The sequence below is a fragment of the Macrobrachium nipponense genome, chromosome 20, assembly GCF_015104395.2.
Source record: "Macrobrachium nipponense isolate FS-2020 chromosome 20, ASM1510439v2, whole genome shotgun sequence".
Taxonomy (NCBI): domain Eukaryota; kingdom Metazoa; phylum Arthropoda; class Malacostraca; order Decapoda; family Palaemonidae; genus Macrobrachium; species Macrobrachium nipponense.
In genome coordinates, this window is record NC_061089.1 from 28,436,984 (window position 1) to 28,446,898 (window position 9,915).

The following is a 9,915-nucleotide window of genomic DNA, read 5'->3' on the forward strand; positions in this document are numbered from 1 at the left end:
TGTCCTTACGGACTTGCTTTCATGTTCAAAGGCTAATGCGCGGGTTGATTATATTCCTCTAGGAAGATAGAGGCTATCTACCTGTGACTTGGGAGATACACGGGTAAAAAACTGTGCCCAAGCACTGGGACATATGAGGTCATTCAGCGCTGAAATGGAAACAGAGTAGAAAGTGTTAAAAGGTGTAGCAGGAGGAAAACCTTGCAGTTGTACTGTAAAGCAATTGCCAGAAGAGAGTGGATAGCAAGCTGGAAGATAGAGAGGTAAATCTAACTAATAACTCCGGATCGGGTATTTCTTTGGAAATTACAGTTTCCTATAGTAATCGGGCTGCTTATTAAGAATTTACCGTTATTTTTGGGCGGTCGACTGTAATTAACCCCCAGGGGCCAGTACTAAACACAGCAAAATACATTGGACGCCCAAATCCCTAGTGGATGTTGTATTCACACCCTTGCAGTCCGTGAGGAGTTATTCCTTAGAATTACCGAAAGAGAATACGAATGGAGGTACAGTCGGCAAGAATAGTGAAGATACAGTTTTCTTAAATCTTCCAACACATATTGCTCAATAATGCCACACCTGGCAACTCTCGAAAGGGGGCGGAGCTTCAAAATCATTGCGTTTGTTGCTTTTTATATTTCCATAAAGATTCTGTAGAAGTCCTATTATCATTTATACTTGAATGTAGTAACAGGTTCTATATTATTTGTTAATGTTGGTTTGGTAAACTCAGTTTAGAGCAAAATATCGATTATCCTTTTTTAAAACCTAGTGTGAAACCTGACTTATCCAGTGATTTGCGCTTTCCCGCTCGAAGTTCTAGAGCTCCTCCTCACATCATAGAAAACGCTCTTGTGGCTGCAACTAGATTTGCTCAACTTACCTTAGCCGTCGCAACATTGACTGCCATTGATGTCAGCTAACTTTAAATGCTTTGGAATACAAACGTAAATTTGTAGAAACTCAAATAATTACATTCACCACTTACGATGATGCAATAATATTCCCGTTCAGGAAGGAAAACTAGTAAAAATTGTCGTCGTGATACATAGTAGTACAATCAGAAATTCACATTCTATCTACCAGATCGCTATAAATGAAGTCATCCGAGAAATTCAAACTACTTCGGACATATATCGTGTTTTTAAGTATCTGAATGGTTTTGTTTTGAAGTTTCAACTTATATGATATAATTTACAATGTATTCTCATATTCTAGAGTAAATTTAGCGAGATTGTATCTTTTCAGTAAAAACAAATGGGAAACTCGATGAACGCAAGCTAATGAAAACTGTATCTTCACTTTTCTTGTCGAGTGTACATTAAGGGAATTAAACGGGGCTGCAGCTTAGGGCCAAATGGATGCTGCAAAGAACCTTAAGTGCGCCGAGTGAGGTGAACTAATAGTCCTGACCGCCACAGGGATAGAATATATTTGTATACCTTGCCTGGCGCAATGATGTAACATTTGGAATCGACCTCAACATCCTATTCTTCTATTCTATTTTATTCATAACTGAGTAACTATGAAAACTTTAACAACACGAGAGTGGGGGCTCAGTGAAACTATGGGAGAAATACATTGATTTAACATCAATGTAATACACATTTTAGAATTCTTGAATCAAATATGCTATCCAGGATCCACACACAACCAAGGTAAAATAAGTGTTGCAGCCCTGACTATCTCCCTCCCGTCCCATTGTATCTCAAGAAAACAAGAGATTACCAATAAGACGGCCTGTAATGCAGATTCACTGCTCATAATAACAGAACCATAGATGCAACAAATTACTTAATGTCAAATTTAAATAAATGCAGAAAATTTTAACTTCCTTTTGACGACAAAGCACAGCAATTTCTAATGGCAATTCTAGGCTATAACTCCGTACGGACTACAAGGAAAGGTCCCGCGGATACGAAAGTCACTAGGGGATTGGGGAGTCCAAAATATTTCGCCGGGCTTAGTACTAGCCCCTGTGGTTAATTACATTCGACCCCCAAAAATAACGGTAAATTCTTAATAAGCAACCCAAGTACTATAGGAAACTGTAATTTCGGTGCTGTCAGACACGTCGGGATTCTCGGGAACAGTAAACGTTAGTTTTCTCGCTTAATTTTTAGAAACTACCGTCAGAAGTATCTTCAGTCTTAAGAAAAATGATTTGCCGGCACAAGAATATAGTCACACCCTTATAAAATAGAGGGGAAACAATTATAAAATAATTTAATGATTAAGAAATGATACTAATAAATCCTGCAAGAGGAGTGTTCAAGCAAGGATACGCAAGCCACTACAAAACAAGTATAAAAAATTATTAACAAAAAGCCATTTTCCTTGTTCTACAGCCGAAACTTTAAGGGTGAAATATATTATAGGCTTTCCACAGTCCAAAAGGGGGATTCGATTTTGTTAAGTATCAGATTCTAATCGAGAGTATAAATAAAAACATTAGCAAAATAATTTTACAATGCTTCACCTTCAACAAAATGCGGTCTCCATTCTGTTTTTTTCTTTCTTTCAATGGACATGCCTAGATTGAATACCGACTGCCTGGGCAGCTAAGTAAAATATACAACTTTAGGTTAATGCTAACGAATGTTGTTAATTTGGACTGTGGTTCAGGCGGTGCTGCGAGCTAAGGAAAATTTAGCTTTCTCGTTTCAGCTGCTTCTGAAAGAACTGTCGGTAGTATCTTTCATTCTAGGAAAATTATTTAGCTGGAGGCAAAAGCCTAGTCAGATCTTTATAAAATACAGAGGGAGAAAATCTTATTTGATTAGTTATGATTAACAAAACGTCCTAGTCAGCAGTGTTCAAGCAAGGATACACAAGTCAACACAAAACCCAGATGTTTTGAAAAAACTGATATACTCTATATACAAACCCATCTTCTTTTGTTCTGCATCTAAAACTTTTAAGGATGTGTTACAGCTTTCCACATGTTTAGCTATGACATGAGATATACATGAGTAGTATGTACCGTATTGGAGAAAATAACATTAGGAGGTTTATGATACCAAGGTAGAGGTTATACTCCTATCTTGCCTCGTACACGATGTAACATGAAATCCACCGCATCATCCTTTTCCTTCATTGCATTTGTTTTATTGATTTCATTCATAACTGAATAAACAAAAATAAAAACTCCATACCAACCTCTCCCCCCCCTCCCCCCACGCCGCCAACAAAAAAGGATAAGACACATTTCAGAAACATTTATTGTGACCTCTTTTTTTTTTTTTACATTTCAGGATAATTCATTGACATCATAACAACCAATACACAGATGTACAGTACCATTAAGAATCTAAATTACACAGAGTACCTCCGAGAACACATGATTTTTTTTTTATTTTCCACCGGGGAATATGTTTTCTGAACAAGCAATTGCACGAACTCGATCCGGCCATAGGTCGGGTCAAGAACACTCATAAGAAAATAACATGGAAAAGGTGTGTTAATAGTTATAGACCCAAGTAAATATAAATGACACAACCGTATTATTACAACCGTAGGGTTACCGTAGTGGTACCATGCCAGAAGATGCATCTAAGTTTGAACTTGGCTCAGGTACGTTTACACTTAGTTTCCGTAATAATTTTCTATCTGTAAAGGAAATAAAGACAACCAGTTGTGAGAGAGAGAGAGAGAGAGAGAGAGAGAGAGAGAGAGAGAGAGAGAGAGAGAGAGAGAGAGAGAGAGAGAGAGAGAGTTTCCAAGAAAAAAATAAAAAAGAAGACAATGGAAATTACCAGAATGCATAAATTCAAGTATTCATATTTGCGTAACATTTCAAGAAACCTCCCCGCATCCATCATTCTCACATCGAAGGCGACGCTAGCCAGTGTGCACGCATAGATTTTAATCCTCTTGTGCCATTTTTAATTGTGACAAGTTTTTGCTTACATCCATACATACAAACATAGCTTAACTAAAATTGGACCATAAATACTATTATCTATGATCGCCATACGTTGCACCCACGCATCTATACCTTGCTTGCATCATTGGATAAAGTATAGAAACACAACTCTTGCATCTCCTTTGACAATTCTATCTACTATATCAGCAGAACAAAATAAAAATGACGTTTTCATGTTTCCCTGAGGGACACCAATTCCAGGATTAAGAAATAAAAGATCTGGTAAAAATTTCGTATATCGGACTGAAACAAATCTCTCTGTTATGCTTTGAAATATTCCACTTTCTATATTTATTACATATTTGCAATTACAAGTTTAAGGTAAAACTTCCCTGCTATGTGATGATCCATTTATGTGGGAATTATTTCTATATTCTCATTTTTATACCATGACTACAACAAGCATACACATGCACACGCAAAACTATTCAAACATGGCATTCCCAAGTAATCCTTATCAAGTCATGTCAGAGCTAACATTTAACCAGATTAGAAATGAAGTAAGAATCGCTAACACACCGTAAACTGCGTGCTATTGGCCAGTAATGGAGATATGACAGGATAGAGACGTCAGGGAAATATTAAACACTCTAAGGACAGTTGAAAAGTCTTAGAGAGAGAGAGAGAGAGAGAGAGAGAGAGAGAGAGAGAGAGAGAGAGAGAGAGAGAGAAGGTCAGCAGAGGGAATAAAGCAAGGCATAGGAAAGAAAGGGAAGGGGAAAACAAGTAAACAGTAGCACTAGAACAAAATTTAGAAAGAAAGGATGAGGAAAACCCGCGTAATAACAGCAAAATCTCGAAAAGAAATACAGGGGATAAGGGCGAGGAAACTGTTGTAGAACAAAACTTTAAGAGAAAAAAAAGGAAAGAATGAAAGAGTAAGGAACAAGCAGTAAAAGAATTTCTTGGAAGGTGTAGAAAAAAAAAACCGTATATAGCAGCTATAGAAGGAATTGACAAAAATAGAAGAGTAAAAAGATAAAGGACAGCTAAAACAAAGCCTCAGGAAAAAAGGACAACAATAAATAAGAAGAAAAGAGCCGCAGAACAAGTCTCGACTGAAAGAGACCAAGTAAATGGCAGCTGCAGAATAGTCTCGGGAAGGAAGAACAAAGAGGTTAATAACAGCATCAGGAAAAAACCTCCAAAAGAGAAAGGAGGTCTCAGGAAGGAGGGCTAAAAGGAGTAAATAACATTAACAGAGCACAAAACCATGGAAAGAAAGACAAAGAGAAGGGTAAACACGGTCAGTAGAACAAAACTTCGGAAGAAACGGGATAATTGCAACGACAGAACAGTTTTAAAATGTTGACCGAAACCAGTTGTCCAAAATTTTGATGTCAGTCTTTCCAGAGATCAGGTAATTCGATAAAATATTTCACATTTGTTGCGAGGATTTTGTGAGTTTCAAGAATGCTTCGTTTGCAAATCTACGCGCACCACCTAATAATAAATAAATTGATCAATGTATGTGTCTGTTTAATTCACCTTTATTTTCTCTTCCATCAGCTTCCACTGTCCACTTTCAGAATTACTGGCCTAATCCTTATGAAATCTATCGATAAAACGTTCGTTTGCATAAGAGAAAAAATAGTTAATAACATGATTGTATTCAATGTCACTTCAATAATTTTCTTTTGTTCTTAAAACGGATTATTTGTTTTTTCCTTCATAAAGATTCTGATGCCTTTTTATTACAAATGTTTATAAACTTACACAATCTATAAAACACATAAGACAAGCACTATACCACTATTCGTTCACGATATTGACAATATTCCAAGTTCACGATTAAGTCACTCTCTTAACGCACGATTCCTCGAATAAACGAAATTTCTTGTATTAGCAATGTTCTAATCATCAATACTTTTTATATGAACAGTATTTACACAAATCAATTCCACACTGAATATGTACACACACAGAAAATAATGATAATAATAATAATATTAATAATGAACACTAATAACGGATAATATACATCTCTCATTTACACACGGCAATCCATCTGTCCTCAGAACAGTCACGGCAGGTCACGTGACAGCACCACTTGAAACGACAGTGGCACTTTCGGGTGACCTTCTGTCGCCTTTGGTCATATCCTCTGCCGCAGCAGAGGGAGTCACAGGAATCCGGTCCTGTGGAGGATACGTTGCAGTGTCTCCCCAGGGTGCCAGGAATGTCCAGACGGTCGTCGACGCTGCAGTACGTAGGCGAACGTTCCACGTACAGTAAGGGAGAGTCGATGCTGATTTCTCTGAAGTGAAAGATAAAAATGATCAATTCATTATCCCCGCACGTAATATGAAAGCAACAATGCTGTTGTCTCTGTAGTGAAAAATACACATAATCAATTCATTGTCCGCCTGGGTAATATGAAAGCACTGTAAACATAGTGCGGGAAGTGAAAATAAGCACATCCCATGCGATGCGTGCGTCCTTTGTGGGACATAATCTCGTATTGGTGACCATGGAAGACCAATTAATTTCCTCGAGTTTACGGTAATTTTTTAAAACGAAATTTACACTAAATGTTTCAGTCACAACAGGCATGCTCTTTATTGATTAACAGGTTTCCTTCATGGAGGCTGAGTTATAATAAACTGAAATAACTCTTAGCGTGTCCTTAGATTTTCGTTTTCTTTCTTTGTTAAAGAGAATGGACTTTGATGGCAAACCCGTATAAAAAGTTCATCGTTGCATTTCAATAAGGTTCGTAAAAAAAAAAAAAAGTATTTTCATATTGATGTTATTACTCTAATTTGTACAAAACTATCATATTGAACTAACGGTAATCACATGATGGTAATTTACACCAATAAGTCTTGATGACAGCAAATAGTGAATAGTCAAAGTACTATACTGGTCAGCTCCTGTCAGATTCCTGTAATTCAACCATATTTTAAGTTGATGAACGTTATATTTTCTAGTTATACATAGAAAAATCCATTGTTCATACTATTTTTGTTATATTTTGGATATTCTCGTCATTCTTAAGGCAACAAATGTTTTAAATTTACGTCAGAAATTTTGCAATGGAACTGGAGGGTTCTGAGAATCAAAACCGAACAAATTAAGGTTCTCTCACTGACGTTACTCGGAGAGTCAAATATTTCCACGTTAAATTCATGCATGGATAAGTTAGAATAAATATATAACTTAGCAGAAATAATAAAAATGACATTCCTTGTTATGTTCATAACTTAAAATATCGTGATTTCTAATGGAGGTATAGTGACTATGATGTGCAGAATATTTCAAACCTAGATAAAAAGAAATGCCAATCAGTTTACACGTGTGCTTTAGTAAAAGACAAACTAGCTATCAATGGTAATTCAAAATAATGATGGAAAAATATTGGTGAGAAACAGGAAATGAAAAAAGTACTGTTAATGATGTTTTCTGTTGTAATTATTTAACAGCAATTGGAGTTGACGGGAAGCAGTGCAGAACCTGTGCTATATATGGGAGAAAAAAGTGATGATGGAAGCTGACGGATATTGAATAACAAAGCGACTCACTTCCTGACAGGACGGAATTTCTTAGCGGTGTTGGCGGAGTTTCCGAATACCTCGACGGCCGCAACTTTTGCGTTCGTGTACTTCTCCTTCAGGGTGTCGCCCACGAACCTGAAGTCCGGGGCAGCCTTCCAACAGGTTCTGATCTCGCAAGACCCAGACATGCCGTGGCATTTGCAGCGGACTTCTCTGTTTCGCCTCACAACCTGTTGGGGGAAATTTGAGGGTCGTTATTCTCAAAGGTTACAACTGATCTTGTCGTAGGCATTGGTAGTTATGAATTAATTTCAGCCTTTTCCTGGGGAATTTACAATGAAGGCTTCTTTAGTTAGGTTTCCTCATAAAGGTCGGTGAACTGGAATTTATGAAGGATATCAAAGCACCGTTTGTACATGGTGCTTGTTGTCTTTCATTGATTACAGGACAAATTTTTTATTAATTTTTTTTCTAGTCAACACACACACTCTCTCTCTCTGTCTCCAGTTAATGATTAAAAGCAATTTTACACTGGTTATGCTTATCACAGATTTCGGCATACTGGCTAAAAACATATCACATATAAAATCAGACTACTGATTTTTTATGTAGACATTCGCATTTAAATCTACCATATCGATATATCTTACATAACCCCTTCCAGAAAAAGTACCTCAGTTTTCAAATGAAAAAAAAAAAAAAAAAAAATTCAAAGTAACCGTTTTGTTTTCATTTATTCGAATTATCATTTCTTTTCCCTAATCTTACTTCTCTCTGTAACCTCGACATCACTCACCTTTCTGCCGACTTCGTTGTTGTAAAGATGAGTGAAGGAGATGATGTCCTTCGCTCTCTCTCGGATGTCCAGGAACTTCCTTGAGTACCGCGCGCCGAATTTCGTGTTGTCATGGCATCCGGACCACTTCCAGGACCTCTTTCCTCCCACCTGGAAAAGGAAAAGATAGTCTGAGTGATAGTTCAAAGTCTGGTGTTAATGCTTTTTAATCTGAAAGGCCACACCGTCCGTTTTCAATTGTTTTGACCTGAGAGGTCGAGTACAGGACTCGGTATTTGCAGTATACAGTATTTCGACCAAGTGCAGTAGTACACAATTTCGACCAAGTGCAGTACACAATTTAATTATTTTGACTTTCCAGGTCAATTATAGTTACAAGGACTTGGAAATATTCCTACCATTCCACACGAACATGACTGTAGTCTCCCAGCTGCGCATGCGCGAGATATGCTGTGCGTTACGCCAGCGGCTGTGATGGCGTGTCCAAAGGCGCTCTCGCTGTAGCCTGTTGGTCAGATAAGAACAGAATGGTTATGCTGATGACATCAAAGGGGAATAATGAAGGAGAAAATGGCATTCATTGATGACTCACTCGGCTTTCATTTTTTTTGTAAATATAACTGGAGTCAAGTCTATAAAATCATTTGTGTGTGTGTGTGAGAGAGAGAGAGAGAGAGAGAGAGAGAGAGAGAGAGAGAGAGTCTGTCTCTATCTCTCATACATTCAACAACCGGGCGTTATACGAAAACGCGGAAGCAATTCATTTTACCAAGCCGGTGTCACATATAATTTGGACTCCCTTGAATTTGGACTCCCTAGTCATTACTATGCCTATAAAAGTAATTCCCCAATCGTTATCAAACGTATGATTTGCAATCCCCCAGTCCATATTATACGTGCAATAAACACTCCCTCTGTACAATAAGCACTCCCCTAGTTTCTCTGTGAACTGTAAGTATGACGAAAACTCTAGAAGCCAAGCCAAGCCAAGCCAAGCCAAGCCAAGCCAAGCCAAGCCAAGCCAAGCCAAGAACACTGAAAGCCAAGCCAAGGAAAAACATGCCATGCCAAGCACTCTAAAAGATAAGCCAAGCCAAGTCAAACCATGCCATGCCAAGCACTTTAAAAGGCAAGCAAAGCAAAGCAAAGCAAAGCCAAGCAAACCCCAGCTATGCCATGCCAAGCCAAGCCCAACAAGATAAGCCAAGCCAAGTCAAACCATGCCATGCCAAGCACTTTAAAAGGCAAGCAAAGCAAAGCAAAGCAAAGCAAAGCCCAGCTCTGCCATGCCAAGCGCACTAAAAGTCAAGCTAAGCGAAGCGAAGCCAAGCCAAACCATGCTATGCCAGCTAATCTAAAAGCCAGGCAATAATAAGCCAAACCATGCCATACCAAAATCTCTAGAATCCAAGCCAAGCCAAACCATGCCATACCAAGCACTCTAAAAGACAAGCAATGCCAAGCCAAGCCACGTCATACCAAGCACTCGGAAAGCCAAGCAAAGCCAAACTATGCCAAGCCAAGCACTCTAAAAGCCAAGTATACAATTATGTCGAAACCTTATGTATGAAAGCAACTATAGAATGCTGAGTACATATAACTGTAAAACGTTAACGGGTGGAAGGGGAGTGGGAATTACATGTATAATAATGACCGGGGGAGTGCAAATAAGGGGAGTCTTTATTTTACATATAATA

General features: G+C 38.1%; 1 protein-coding gene across 3 annotated transcripts in view; it reads right to left on the bottom strand.

Moving 5' to 3' along the window:
* Nucleotides 1–3,206: 3,206 nt before the first annotated feature.
* The window catches only part of LOC135224166 (protein Wnt-4-like), a 314,368-nt gene continuing 307,659 nt past the window's right edge, over nt 3,207–9,915 (bottom strand). For all 3 annotated transcript variants that reach the window (XM_064263046.1, XM_064263052.1, XM_064263040.1), the window contains 4 exons: nt 8,617–8,723; nt 8,219–8,368; nt 7,450–7,652; nt 3,207–6,185 (listed from right to left, as the gene is read on the bottom strand). In XM_064263046.1, the coding sequence (XP_064119116.1) occupies nt 5,915–6,185; nt 7,450–7,652; nt 8,219–8,368; nt 8,617–8,723 (731 nt within the window). In that variant the 3' untranslated portion in view covers nt 3,207–5,914. The remainder of the gene's footprint in view (nt 6,186–7,449; nt 7,653–8,218; nt 8,369–8,616; nt 8,724–9,915) is intronic.